General features: G+C 31.6%; 1 protein-coding gene across 4 annotated transcripts in view; it reads right to left on the bottom strand.

Moving 5' to 3' along the window:
* RyR (Ryanodine receptor) overlaps positions 1–15,931 on the bottom strand; it is a 286,011-nt gene that overhangs the window by 254,415 nt on the left and 15,665 nt on the right. For all 4 annotated transcript variants that reach the window (XM_087150450.1, XM_087150444.1, XM_087150445.1 and 1 more), the window contains exon 2: positions 2,699–2,803. In XM_087150450.1, the coding sequence (XP_087006576.1) occupies positions 2,699–2,803 (105 nt within the window). The remainder of the gene's footprint in view (positions 1–2,698; positions 2,804–15,931) is intronic.

A 15,931-nucleotide genomic window follows, 5' to 3' on the forward strand; every position in this document is an offset into this window, starting at 1 on the left:
TAATCATCTCTAAAAAAAATTTTTAATTTTTCCGTGACAACCTAGATAATTAGCGCAGGTGTCGCTAAAATCGATAGTGAGGCATACATGATATGAGTAGTATTGAGAAAATTCTCTTTGGCCTAATTTTAAGGTACACTATTGTCTATTTCCGTTATAGGCAATGTTATCCTTTTGCTTTCTAATTAATATTTAATACTGCATTTGAGGGGATCAATTGGCGGACACTTTAATGATTTTTCACATTTTTTTTATTCTCAAGAGAACTTTGGTATTAATTTCATGTCTTTGGATAGGTGTCAAAATTTCAAAAAATATATACATATGTTAAGAAATATTGATTAATCATCTCTAAAAAAATTTTTTTATTTTTCCGTGACAACCTAGACAATAAGCACAGGTGTCGCTAAAATCGATAGTGAGGCATACATGATATGAGTAGTATTGAGAAAATTCTCTTTGGCCTAATTGTAAGGTACACTATTGTCTATTTCCGTTATAGGCAATGTTATCCTTTGCTTTCTAATTAATATTTAATACTGCATTTGAGGGGATCAATTGGCGGACACTTTAATGATTTTTCACATTTTTTTTATTCTCAAGAGAACTTTGGTATTAATTTCATGTCTTTGGATAGGTGTCAAAATTTCAAAAAATATATACATACGTTAAGAAATATTGATTAATCATCTCTAAAAAAAATTTTTAATTTTTCCGTGACAACCTAGATAATTAGCGCAGGTGTCGCTAAAATCGATAGTGAGGCATACATGATATGAGTAGTATTGAGAAAATTCTCTTTGGCCTAATTTTAAGGTACACTATTGTCTATTTCCGTTATAGGCAATGTTATCCTTTTGCTTTCTAATTAATATTTAATACTGCATTTGAGGGGATCAATTGGCGGACACTTTAATGATTTTTCACATTTTTTTTATTCTCAAGAGAACTTTGGTATTAATTTCATGTCTTTGGATAGGTGTCAAAATTTCAAAAAATATATACATATGTTAAGAAATATTGATTAATCATCTCTAAAAAAATTTTTTTATTTTTCCGTGACAACCTAGACAATAAGCACAGGTGTCGCTAAAATCGATAGTGAGGCATACATGATATGAGTAGTATTGAGAAAATTCTCTTTGGCCTAATTGTAAGGTACACTATTGTCTATTTCCGTTATAGGCAATGTTATCCTTTGCTTTCTAATTAATATTTAATACTGCATTTGAGGGGATCAATTGGCGGACACTTTAATGATTTTTCACATTTTTTTTATTCTCAAGAGAACTTTGGTATTAATTTCATGTCTTTGGATAGGTGTCAAAATTTAAAAAAATATATACATATGTTAAGAAATATTGATTAATCATCTCTAAAAAAAAATTTAATTTTTCCGTGACAACCTAGATAATTAGCACAGGTGTCGCTAAAATCGACAGTGAGGCATGCATGATATGAGTAGTATTGAGAAAATTCTTTTTGTTCTACTTTTAAGGTACACTATTGTCTATTTTCTCTCTAAAGTCCCGTATCCACTGCTGGTAATTTACTTCTAAAAACTGAACAGAAGTCTGGGTAACGTTGACTAAGAGTAAAAGTTTTGTGAGGTGCTTCAAGATAAATGCCACGCAAGATTGTCAGTGCTATCGGTATACAATTTAATGTCACTTCTAGGGATAATATTCATGATTTCCAAAGAGTCTAAGATGTTCCGGTAAAGTTTTTATCGATGTAACGAAATTAATCCTGGAAGAATCTTCTGTTGGAGTCATGCAGAAATGAAGAGAATGTGGTTCCAAATTATTAGCAATAGCATTTTGAGACAAAGCCTGACTAAACGGGCTGTTTTTCTTGAGTCCCCGGTGGTTTTCCTAATTACAAAGATACTTTGAGGTATTTTTTTGAAAGCCACAGCTGTAAAGTTTGCTATAATATTTTGCAAAGCTGGCCTGTCTTCGAACGTGAAGAAGCTCTAAATCAGCTTCGAAAAGGACTATGTCTGAAGGGAGGAATTTTTGGTGGAACTAACCCGCATTTGCGTTACGCAAAGAGGAATAACCTCTAAATCCGCTCACGGTTAGCCTGACGGCAAAGGGGCTCTAACTCATGATCCGTCCGTTACTGCGGATATTTTGCGTCAGCACTGTGGTCGGTGCGAGCTGAGTGCGGAATTCATATGGACCTTCCATCTCTGGGATTCGAACCAGGTTCAACTCATAGGAAGGGTGAAGGCTCTATTCCCTGAGCCACCACTTCTCTCATCAAATAGATTATCAATTCCAGCTGCTCGTCTTCTCGACTATTTAGTTATAAAAATGCGCCACGGGAAACAAGCGTCACTTTAGGGTTAACGAGAAACGTCATGTTAAGAATTCTGCTCGAGACAATGTTTGGATCCGCAGAGAGAGAGGGTAATCTACTTTAAAACAAGTGATATGAAGAAAGAAAAATTACAGTCAATTCCTGCTTTGGTTAACAAAGATAAAACAAGTTTAGTTACTTTTTGTTAAATAATTACAATTTTATTTTCCTATATAAAACTATACTTAATGATTTATATTAATGAATTAATATTTGAAAAAAAATTCATTAACATCATCCACTAAGCGTTTTAAAAATAAATGTATTTCAAGTTGAGTGGCTGAAAAAGTATTTTTATTCGAACAAGATATAGAGGGAGAGAATGTTGAAATACTTTGTCGGCAATATTTTCAAGGTAGCAGTTCCGGTTTCCAAATCCCTCTGCAGCCAGGCATACTCTTTCTCCTGTTGCGGTGCATTGCAAACAAACCATATCATCCTGGAAAGAGAAACAGGAAAACAATTATTAATTGAAAGATGCTGAAATATCCTCTTTCCACATCCATCGAAGCAATAAAACATACCGATAAAAATTATATCCAAACATGCACACAAATTATAATTTGATCACTGCGCTAAAATAGGTGAATCCCCGAAATAATTTGTTTGCATTTTAAAAAAACATTTTTACGTTTACCTGAACTCATTATTAATTATGTAGATGATTCGATAGGGAGGGTTTCTCATGATTATAATGCTTTCTAAGGACTATGTTTGGTTTTCAATTCATTTAAAACTTGATTTTAACTCTAACGCTATTCAACACTATATAATATATAGTAACCTACAGAGACACATGGTGGGCCCCCTATTAAGCCTATAATTATTTCTTCTGGTAGGATACACTGTTGCCCAGTAATTTAATTCGTGGTTCAATATATATATTATGGGTCAATATTAAGCTGAGATATAGGACCATGTTGAAATGCAGAATATTGACATCGAATTTCTTCATTTTAAAGCTATTATATATTTCCATACATAGTTACCTATGGGGACACATTGTGGGCCCCCTTTCAGGATTAAAACTATTTTCTCTAATTGGGTACACTAGTACCCGGTAATATAATGCGTGGTCCAGTTTAAATATTTTGGATGATTATTAAGGTGAGATATGGGGCCATGCTGACATCAATGCTTTAAACTTGAAAAATTTAAATTCCGCTACTAAAAGACAATTTAATGAATACAAATTATTCCGGATATACTGATTTCATGCATTTGTATTCTTTAATGGATTAAGGGTCCCCTGGCTGCTACTTACAAATGATGACGGTAAATATATTACATAAAAAATCATATAAATATGTTGTTTTTTTTTTGTTTTTTTTTTAAATTTCCGTAAAATAATGTAAGGCAATATCATTAAAGCAACAAAAACAGCAGTTAAATTGACTGTATGAAAAAAAACGGACCTTGAGTAGAAATGTGCACTACTGGCGATCGACATTCACAACGAGTTCCGTAAATCAGAACTCTTTACTTATGGCAATACTTTCCCCAATAGCGTGTGAAGAGTCCTAGAAGAAGGAAGTACTGTCCTGATTTTAAAATAGATTAAAAACTTTTAAGTTAGGAAACTGTGTAGAACGGCGAACTACGTCGAACGTAGATCTAAAAGAAAACACCGTAGAAATTTAAAAAAAAATTTTTTTTTTCCATCTAACTACGAAAAATATTAAGAAAAGGGAAAATATCGTAGTACTACTGAGAAGAGGAGGGGAAGGTGAAAGAGGTAGGGTAAACTTGGAACCGACGTTCTCCAGTATTAGAGAGTTGCGATCGCAGATAAAATATAATACCTATCCTAATTTAGTTTTGAAAAATTCTAATAACTGCAAGTTATTTTATGTTGATATTAAATCAGTTATGCTATAAACATTCTACATGAGAGATTCGGGGATTACATTTGACACTCTAGATTTCTGATCGAACAGGATTGATAGCTAATCAGTATATTTTACTCAATATACACCGAAGAGCCATTGCATTATGAACACCCTGCTAATAGCATGTAGGACCACCTTTAACCCTCAAAACTCCTAACACCCGCAGTGGCATTGATTCCGTAAGGTGCTGATAGGTAGTCTGAGGTATCTGGTAAAAACCGCTCACCAACTGGTCCTGCAATTCCCTCACATTGCGAGGGGGTTGCATGGCAGCAAGAATTTGGTTTTCCATGTAGGACCGCAAATGCTCTATTGGATTAAGGTCAGGTGATTCTGGGGGCCAAGACATGACTTGAAAGTCACTGGAATGTTCCTCGACAATTCGACCCTTATGACATGGTGCATTATCCTGTTGGTAAACACCATCCCCCGCAAGAAAAACTGTTGCCATGAATGGGTGAACCTGGTCTGCAACTATGTTCAAGTAGCTTACAGACGTCAGGGATTGTTCTATGAGGATTATGGGTCCTAATGTGCCCCATGAAAACATTGTTCCTGGGCGATAAGCCATGAAAACCTGGTGAGCCCATTGTTATAGATGGAGGGTGGTCATTATGTAATGGCTCATCGGTATATATATATATATATATATATATATGTATGTATGTATGTATGTATGTATGTATGTATGTATGTATGTATGTATGTATGTATGTATATATATATATATATATATATATATATATATATATATATATATATATATATATATATATTTATTATTATTATTATTATTATTATTAATTATTATTATAATTATTTTTTTAAGTTGAAATTGATTTCTTACAAAGTTTAAATTAAAATTTAATAATCATAAAAAATTACAGTTGTTTTATCATTTTAATGTTTTAATTAAAAAAATAATTAATTGAAAAAAATTTTAATTTAAACTTTTTTTTTAAAAAAATTTAACCGACAGATTTTTTTATATTTTGTAATAAATATTTCGAGTCTTTGGTAAACTAAATTATGAAAATGTAAACAAATTTATATTATAATTTTTGCTAAAAATTTTTGTAATACTAGCAAAGTTTATATTTTCTATGACATAATCTCTTTTTTTCTCCGTAATAAATAGTTCGCTTTGATTTATTCCTTCTATCTTTTTTAACAAGAATTACAATTTAATTTTGTTTATATTTTCAAAATTAACAAACTTTTTAAATATTTGCTATAAAATAAAAGAAATCCAGTTTAAAACATTAAAAATTAAATTACTAAAAAGTTTTCTTAAATTCATGTATTCTAATTTTTGAAATTATTCATATATTCAGATTTGTAATTTTTAAACAAATAATTTAAAGTAAAAACGTCTAGTTTATATATGGAATATCAAGCAGTTCTTGTTGAAATCTGGAAACATAAATGATCTCTCAGTTTCATCCTTAACCCGCCGGGGCTAAAATTTATTTTCTGAACCAAAATTTCGAACCATCTTCTTTAATTTAAGCTTCGTTTTAATTCAGTACTCCAAAAAATACGGTCCACCCTAAATAGCTTTTGATTGAATGACCAGATCTTCACGTTCCAAGATTCATTCTTAATAATTCGTGGGGCTGACCTCAGATATGTCAATTAATGAGTGTAGAAGACGATATTTTAAATTACGAAATCGGACACAAAAACGTATTTTGTCTGAATAAACATACTTTTTTCCGATGAATTCGGATTTCTAACCCTAAAAATGTGGGAGGTAGCCACAATTTGGGAAATAGGGTCCCCATAGTATGGTAAAGAGAGCGGTTGGACCCCTTAATCTAAATTTTGCTTTTTGCGTATTTCACCATATCTCTAGAATCCATTTTAAGCTAATAGAAAAATTTTTGCACACGCTTATAAAAATCATTTTTCTAAAGATAACTCCATGCAAAAATTAAATTTTAGTAAATATTTATTATTTTTTATTATTTTATTTAATAGAAGTTGAAAAAACTTTGAATGATAAGGTATACAGTTTCTGCATAGTTTTTAAGTATGCAATTTCACATGTCAAAATATAAAATTTGAGCGAAATCGGTTGAAGAATTCCTGAGAAATCGAATTTTAAATATACGACTTCTTTAAAATTCTATTTCTCATTCTATTCTATTCAACAGAGTTTGCTCAAATTTTGTATTTTGCCTGGTAAAATTCTATGCTTTAAAATACTGTAAAAGATTGTATACCTTACATTTCAAAATGTTTCGACTATTATTCAATACTATTATTCTACTATTATTCAATTCAATAAATATATTCTAAAATGTATTTTTTGCATAGAATTATCTTTGGGTAATCGAATTTTAAAAGTGTTTGCGAAAAATGTATAATTCGCTTAAAAAGTTCTCGAGATATGACGAAAAAAGTAAAAAAGTAAAATTAGCATTAAGGGGTTCGAAATTCGGACCGATCTCCTGATCAAACTATGGGGAATATATTTCCCTGATTGCGGCTACTCCAAATATCTAGGGGGGGGGGGCTGAAACCCGAATCCCTTGAAAAAAAGGTATGTTCATTCAAAGAAAGAGGTACGTTTTTGTGCCTGATTTCGTAACTTAAAATATCGTCTGCACTAATTAATTAGCCTATTTGAGGTGACCCCCTCGACTCATTAAGAGTAAGTCCTAAAACGTGAAGATCCTATCAATAGAATAAAAGTTATTCAGGGTGGTCCTTTTTATATTTCGCTCTCTGTACACTCCCCTTAAAAGAATGTGATAACTAGATTAAAAGTTATTTAGGTGTTTTTAATCTTGCGCACACTATTCTTGGGCAGAACACATTAAATTTGGAGTAGAATTTTGGTCCTAAATTTTTTTTTTTCATTTATTATGCTTTAAAGCTAATGGTTACCAAGCTAATGGTTACTGTATATTGTAAGCAAAATATAAAAAGGAACCCTTTGAATAACTTTTGATCTAATGAATTGTATTTTCACTAGTGACTCGATTTTAATGGTTCCAAAACCTAACCTTAAACATGTTCATTATTTCATGCATAATCCTGTTTTTCGTTTCGGAATAAAGCACAAAAACGTACTTTCTCTGAATGAGTAAAAATTGTAATTCATGACGTTTAAAATGTGAGGGGCAATTTGAAAAAACCTTAAAAAGGACTTATTATTTTTAAAAACTAAAATGTATTCATTTTTTTTTCTTGAATCAGAATAATGTTTGGAGCTGATTGTTTAAATTTCAAATCAATAGTAATAAAAGAAAGACTTTGTCTCCAGACTCATTTGAACAGGCGGTTTAATATGTGAACCTATAAAAGGCAATTTTTATCCTCGAAATTAAACATCTATTTTCGTCCGGCTGAGGAGGTTTAACATTAGGCATGATTACGATTATAACTTAAAACTTTTTCATTTCAATTATTTGCCAGAAGTCATTACAAATATTTAATAACGTAGAGATCTAAAAAACCAAAAACGAGTTTCAAAGTGCACTTTATTGCACTCTCTTTTATCATCTTGTTATCACAAAAGTAACATTATGTCCCCGAATAAGTATTTTGAAAGATATTAAAAAATTCACTCTCTTTTCAAGGGACGTTTTTGAAATGTATTTTTATAAAGCAAACTAATCAGCAGCGATTGAAATAAAAACAATCGGTCCAGTTGCTACATCGAACAAGCTAGAGCAAGTCCATTATCAAGAATACAAAAAATCATCTATTGCTGTACATCGTTGGAATCTTGGGCATAAATTTAATTTCGAAATTCTTAGCATAAATTTATTTCCGAAATCTTGTTTTATTAATATGAATGCTTATTCCCTTGTTAACTACATTAGTTCCATCCGAACTCTGCATAGCGCTTGGAAATACATTTCCCCCTGATTTGCCCCTTTCGGCCTCTGTGGCTTCTTTTGTTCTGTTTCTGTTTTTTTTTTTTTTTTTACTATCCCGGCTACAGTGGTATTTCTAGTTTTGTTTCTCACCTTTATTTTTCCTTTTTTTTCGTGTTGTCAATTTTACTTTTTATATTTCAGATCAGTTTTGTTTTTTCTCATTCACGTTGCCAAGTCATGAAAACGGGCTCCTGTTTTTGATCACTTTAAACATGTCAACTGTTATTTCGACTACTATTTGTATGTTTTTGAAGCGAAAGAAGTTTTTAACCAAGTTAGATATTGAGTATAGTTATTTTGATTTATCTTGCATTCTTAAAAGTGTGGTTTGTATTAAGGCTTTGCGGAAGGACGACAAATATTAATGAAATAGTTTTAGCTTTTCAAATTGTGTCGGCTTTGAGAGTTGCATAGTGTTAACTAACAAAAATGTATTTATTTACATTTCCCCTGTATTCCTCACACGATTCGTCAGTGTTCTTAAATGCGCTATTTTTGTTCATTTGTGCAGCGATAAATGAAGGGCTTTTATTTACATAAATATGGGAATTATTTTATGTTCATTTGGTAATTCTCATCAAAATTATTACTAATACAGAATTTATAGATTCGGTTATGTAAATTCTTCTATAAGCAAAAGAAGTTTATTTCTTCCTCTCTCTCTCTCTCTCTCCAATCAATAAGAAAAATGGTTTAAAGAATCAAATTAATTTCAGATAATAAATTAAACGAATCTCAATCCCAAAAACATTTAAACAAAACATTTTAAGGAAAAAAGATTCTGTAAAGGGTTGAAAGAAATACTCTCTTTAATCCAGTTAAATGCAATGTTCGACTACTATTAGTATTTTTCGTGTTCGGAATTTTGAAAACAATGCAGAGTGTGAGCCTTCAACTCAGCTGATCCAAAGAAGGAACATAGAATGCTTGCCAGAATACATTCTATTTATAGCTTTCTTCCCTAACTTCCTTCTGCTGATAATCTTCGTTTTCATTGTGTTTTTTAACACATATTATGAAATAAAGCATAGGCGTTGACTGCATTTCTTTTTTTTTTTAAGAAAATCAGTTTATTTTAAGTTTCATACATATATTCATGCATAACTATACATAAAACACAAAAAAAAAGCGAAGCTTTCTGAAAACAAAAACGCTACGCTTAAGAAGAGAAGAACAGTGATTGAAAGAATAGAAATAATATTAAAATTAGAGAAATTAATTTCTTGACTTTTTAAAAATTAATTTCTTCTTGTATGTTATAATCGTTTGCCATTCAATGAATAAAGGGAGGGGTTCGTTTCAGTGGCATAGTTTTGGGGAGGGTAAGGGGGGGAAAACCGAAATTATACATTACTTGATTAATGAGCTATTGTACGGTAAACAGGATATAGTCTTAAAAAAATATTCATTGTTGATTTTTTGCAATTTAAACATTTAGAGCAAAAAATTTATATGCATATATATATATATATATATATATATATATATATATATATATATATATATATATATATATATATATATATATATATATATATATATATATATATATATATATATATATATATATATATATATATATATATATATATATATATATATATATATATATATATATATATATATATATATATATATAGGCATTATAATAGTGTATTATAATAATGAGACCAAATTATTAAGTAGTGTTTGATTAATGAAATGTTTTGCATGAGTTTATAGGCAATACTTCTATGTTTAAACATAAAAGTAATGTGTTTTTATTCAGGAGATTTTTTACATACTTTCTATTTGCATGCGCATTTTAACCGCCGCTTAAGTTATCTTCTTGCTAACAGACTAAAAGAAAGAAAAATGTTTGTTTTTTAAAACTCTTCTTAGGAAGAATTCACCTTTTCTATAAAATATTTCCAGAGGACTAAACTTCTATCATATAAAACTTCCTATTAAAATTTAAGATCCATGACGTATCAAACGGTATTGAATTTCACTTATATTACTTATGACTGTCGTGATTTGGAAACTAGTTATTCTAATATTTCTCACCTTTCATAAAGTACAGAGCCATATAATTCTGTTAACGATTCAAGCAGTCTGTTCTGTACTTTAAATCAAAATAGTTGTTTAAAATAGAAGAAGTAAATATGTCTATTATGTCTTCTTTTTTTTTTAAAAAAAAACTTACAACAAACTAAAATTTTTGCCGCTATTTTAACATTAAGATGGGTAAGTGCTTATGACGTCAGGCTCACTATAACGACAATTTCATCTGAATTGAAATCCGTCGTTATAACGGAATTTTACTAAACCACGTGATGCATGCTGCCATCACAGTAGAACTAAAAAACATAAAAAACATACCGTTTTCATAATGGTATGGAGTTTGTAATAATTTAACGTTATGTTTTGCTTAACTCTTGAGAGGGTCATCTATATGCAGCATTGTGAAAAGACGTGAAGAAAAGTTATATTGATCTAATTGAATGACATGGATGATCCGAAAATTTGCCATCGCCATTTTGATCCCCTGCAGAGGGGATAGCTCCTCTGCTTTGATAGCCCGATGACCCGTGTGCAAAGTCGAGCACTTTAGGTAGAACAGTTTAACGAGTATCGATACCGTGCACCCTCGATCTCTACGTAGGCTGATCAAAGTGGTCAACCACCAGCTTACCGACTGCAGCCAGTGATGCTTGACTTCGATGTTCTACTGGGAACTGCGTATTTACGATCAGTTCACTGCGGGACAGCTCCAATAAGAAGACAGATCACACGTGACCTATGACGTCAGCACCAACTAATCTTAATCAACAAAATGGCGTATTGAAGTTGAGCTTTGCTGCTCTACCTAGCTTAGAATGTTATTTAACGTTGAGTAATTTAAATATAGAACCTTATAGCACATCGAATCCGTTGAAATATAATTCTGTCTAGTCTAACTTCTTTTACTCAATACTAAAAGAAAACAATTTTTTTTTCTTAAATTCTAAATAGATAAAACTTCTTTGAAAAAAACGCTCTTAAAAGCAGCAGAAATTTAAAAAAAAGGATAAATGTAGCAATAAAGAAAACGAAGGAAATAAAAATAAAAATATGACCACCGAAGCCGACGTCTTCAGGGGGTACCGGCCCCGGTAGCCATAAAACAAAACCTTTTCTATTGAGGGAGAAGCAAATGCCTCAGTACCCCGAAGGTTTTGTATAGAAGTCAAGGAAAAAAAACAGGAAATACAAAGAACCAATTTAGAAAAGAAACTCAAACAAAATCATCAGAAAATAAAAACTCACTAAAAACTTTAGTTTTAACTGTTTCCTTTTCATTCGGTCTGCTTATGAAATCGCTGTTTGACCTGGTTAAAGTGAGTTTTTATTTTTCGATGATTTTGTTTGAGTTTCTTTATTAAATTGGTTCCTGGTATTTCATGTTTTTTCCTTGACTTCTATACAAAACCTTCGGGGCACTGAGGCATTTGCTTCTCCCTCAATAGAAAAGGTCTTGTTTTATGGCTACCGGGGCCGGTACCCCCTGAAGACGTCGGCTTCGGTGGTCATATTTTTATTTCCTTCGTTTCCTTTATTGCTACATTCTTTTACTTAACTTAGATTTATTATTTGTTAACCAATCTGTATTATTTATTATTTATTAACTTAGATGTGTATTTTATTGCAACCGTGATATAATTTTTGTTTTGTGTACCTGGCAACTTCGATGCATAACAAATTTGTTTATGTTCTACATGGCTTCGAGCCTGTCTTTGTGTAAATATATAGTGACAGAATCGAAATTTTTGTGAAAGAATATAGGCTGAGTCACTTAAGAGAATTGATAACTTGACGGGCATGGCTAACTCGAAATAGAATGGAAAGAACAGTTGCTAACTTAAACGAATGCAACGTCTAAACAACCCATGAGGATCGAGATATCCACTCTACGTCACTTGCAAGTAACCCATTCTTTGAAAAACATAATTCAAGTAATTATTAATAATTTCTTTCTCATTAACAATAGAAAAAAATATTGAATTGTAAGGTATACAAATTTTGATGCCATTTTAAACTACGTAATTTTTCAATGACAATATCAAGCATTTCAATGAAATGGATCGAGTAGCTCATGAGAAATTAAAACTTAAAGGTAGTATTTTTTTTATTTAAAATTTTGTAACTTAAAAACTATTGGACCAATTTCGTAAAAATTAAAATGACATTGCATTCCTTACAGAAAAAATAATCTTCGACTCTTATTGAATAAAATCATACATATAATTAATGAAAATTATTTTTTACGTAGAAAATCGTTGGGTAAACGAACTTATATAAGTCAGGAATTATAACTTCGAACTCTATAAGCAGCCCCAGATGACACAAAATAATCCGCAGTATTAGGCTTAGATGGCTGAGTCATCTATGGAGAAGCCCTGAAAATAGCGCAATGAGAACAGTCACGCTTAAGAATCCGGGGGGGGGGGTCATGCCCCAGAAGCAGACCCCCTGCTAGATGGCTCAACAACATCAAAAATGATTTGCAAATTCTAAAGGTTAGAAATTGGAAGGGAGTTGCCTTGAATAAGAGGCACTGGCATTTGCCAGCTGTTGAGTCAGCCAAGGCCTGCAAAAGGGCTGTTGAGCTGACGAAGAAGAAGAAGAAACGAATTTATGCATGCGAGAAAAAAGTTTTCCTAAAATGCTCTTGTGATGGATGCGCAAAAAGTAAAATAAACAAAAAAAAAATTTTTTTTTAAACTTTTCTGACTGAAGCTATGTTTTACAGCTCTTTCATTTTTCTAAGATAAAAAAGATTTTTCAATTTCCATAATTTAATTTGTGGCCCTCACTGATTAGGCATCTAATTGAGGCTTACCCTTTGAACTATTAAGATTGGTATAACTCAAAAATCCGATTAGTGGAACAAAAGTTATTGAAGGTAATATCCTTTAACACACTGTAAATGTTTACATATTATTTTTTTAACAGAGCAAGAATGTTTAGATTTTATTTTATTTTATATTTTATAACCGCCGTTGAACTGACCACCCAATTATTTGGGTTTACGACGGCTAATGTTTAACTCCGTAGCCTTGTCATTTTGAACCCAGTCCAGAAGACAAAGGAACTCCTGCATCAAATATTAGGAGAAATTTGCCATCGAGGAGGACTTTTTGATGAAACGTTACATGTAGAGAAAAACCACGAAAACATCTATCCCCTGAGCCATCGCGTCTCAAAATGTTTAGATTAGAATCTTTTTAACAATAATTGTATATGATTTAGATTAAATTTCTTTTCAACCATTAAAATTCATTGATTTCTATAAAACAAAAGACGCACTAGTTGTAAAATTTAAGTCCTGCAGAATGAAGTCGTAACAAACTGTTTGAAAGAATTACCTTTTTTGCTTTATCACTGGAAAGCCGTTAATCTACCGTATTTGACCAGTAATGCGAGCATTTCGTTCAAAAGTTTAGTTTCTAGCCACTAATCTGCGGATTAGATTGATTGACACTTTATAGATTGAAAAATAATGTTACTTTAATTAATAATATTTTAAACCGTCTGGTGATTTTATTTTTATTTTATAACCCTCATTGAATCCAATTTTTAGGTTACGTAGCCTCGTCATTTTGAATCCAACCCTGAAGACAAGGGAATCATGTGTGGGGAGATATTAGCCTTCGTGGAGGACTTTTTGTGCGAACTAACCCGCATCTGCGTGACAAGGAGACCACTTGAACCTCCCCCTGTTAGCCTGACGGGACTCTAACCCATGATCCGTCTACCACTGAAGATATCTTCCGTCAGCATCGTGGTCGGCGCGAGCCGGATGCGGAATTCGTATCGACCAGTCATCTCTGGGATTCGATTTCACTTGAGTTAAATAACATTTATGTTAATGTACAAGTGACGTGTCAAATGTACGGTGAGCCAAAAAAAAATGGACCACCCTAAATAACTTTTGATTTAATGATCGGATCTCCAAGTTCTAGGACTCATTCTTAATCGTGACCTCAAACGTGTTTATTAATAAGTACAAACAATATTTTAAGTAACGAAAGCGTACTTTATCTAAATAAACTTTTTTCAACGAATGTGGATTTCTTACCCTCGAAACAGACGCAAATCTGGGTCCCTGGTGGGGAGAGCAGTCCAAAGTTTAGACCCCATAATGTTAATTTTGCTTTTTACCTATTTCATCCTATCTCGAGAACTTATGTAACGAATTAAAAAAAAACTTTGCTGTTTAAAATTCAATTTCTCAAGATCTATTCAACCCATTTCGCACAAAATTTCGATTTTAGAGTGTAAAATTAGACACTTTAAAATGATGTCAAAAATTTTATACTTTACAATTCAAAATTTCTTTCTACTATCATTTAATAAAATAATAAAAAATAATGAATATTTACGAAAATTTATTTTTTGCATGGGATTTTATCTTTGGGTAAACGAATTTTATAGCTGCGAGCAGAATTTTTTTCAATTCGCTCAAAAAGTTCTCGAGATATGACAAAATACTTTAACATTATTGGATCTAAACTGTGGATCGCTCTCCTGATCAAAATATGGGGACCCTATTTCCGATGTTGCGGCTAACCCTTTGCTTTGAAAGGTCAGAAATCCGAATCCGTCGTAAAAATAGAATGTTCATTCAGAGAAAGTGTGTTTTTGTGTCTGATTTCGAAACTTAGAACACCGACTGCACTAATTAATAAGAATGTCTGAGGTCATGCTTTTGAATCATTGGGATTGAGTCCTAGAACGTGAAGATCCGATCTATAGCTCAAAAGTTATTCAGGGAGGGCCTTCTCTTTGGTACACTATGCAGAACGTTTCTCCAACAAATATCTTTATTTTCACTTTAACTAGTTGGCAATGTGCAGATTTTCTAAGTAGTTTGAGAAATTAAACAATTTGTTTTTTGGATTATTGTGAGATGACTGATTTCTACACTTTAATAGTTTATTATAATTTGAACAGTGCTTTATTCAACATAAATTTCTTAACTGGGATAATATTATAACGTCTTTGAATTCATTCATAAAGTAAGCTTTTAAACAGTTACTGATAAAAGATTCTTAATTTTTTTTATATTTTACTTTTTAATTTTAAGGTGCATATTTTACCTTTCTCCTTTTTGTTAGAATACTCCTAAAGTAAAATTTCATTAAAAAAAAAAAAGATTTTTAAACGAACAGTTTGCGATAATTTTAAATGGTGACTTTCGTGTGAAGGTAAAAGATGTGTACGCAAAACATAAAAAGGTCTGAAATCGTGGTTGCATTCGAATTGGGATCCTTAACAAGTTGAATGCCATGGGGTCACCGGTGAGCGGCACTGAGTTCGTTCGTAGAGCCATGGGGGTCACCGGCGTCCGGAGAAGCCAAGATTATTAGAAAGACATAATTCGAGTCAATTTTTAATGCTTTTAATTTTTTTAAATATTGTTATCGTTACTAAAATGTTTTGAAGAAATTAATGCAATACATACTGAGAAAATCATTATGGCCAGACGGGCAAACCATGTAAAATGGGCGTGACTTTCAACGTGTCAATGAAGCCATTAACATAACAGTATTTCCCCCATACATAATTTATTTTTTAATCTCATGGCATTTTTATTTTACTCTATATCATATACATATAGACATTTAACGTAAAATTAGGTGAACTTCATCATAATTTATTTTCACTATTCAATTGCTTTTATTTAACAATCAGTTCAACAATCAATCCATTCAAAGTGTTGCTCCTTTATTTTATAAAAGCAATTTTACTGTATTATCTTATCAT

The sequence above is a fragment of the Parasteatoda tepidariorum genome, chromosome 1 (genome assembly GCF_982258835.1).
Source record: "Parasteatoda tepidariorum strain Cologne lab strain chromosome 1, Ptep-v5.0, whole genome shotgun sequence".
NCBI lineage: Eukaryota > Metazoa > Arthropoda > Arachnida > Araneae > Theridiidae > Parasteatoda > Parasteatoda tepidariorum.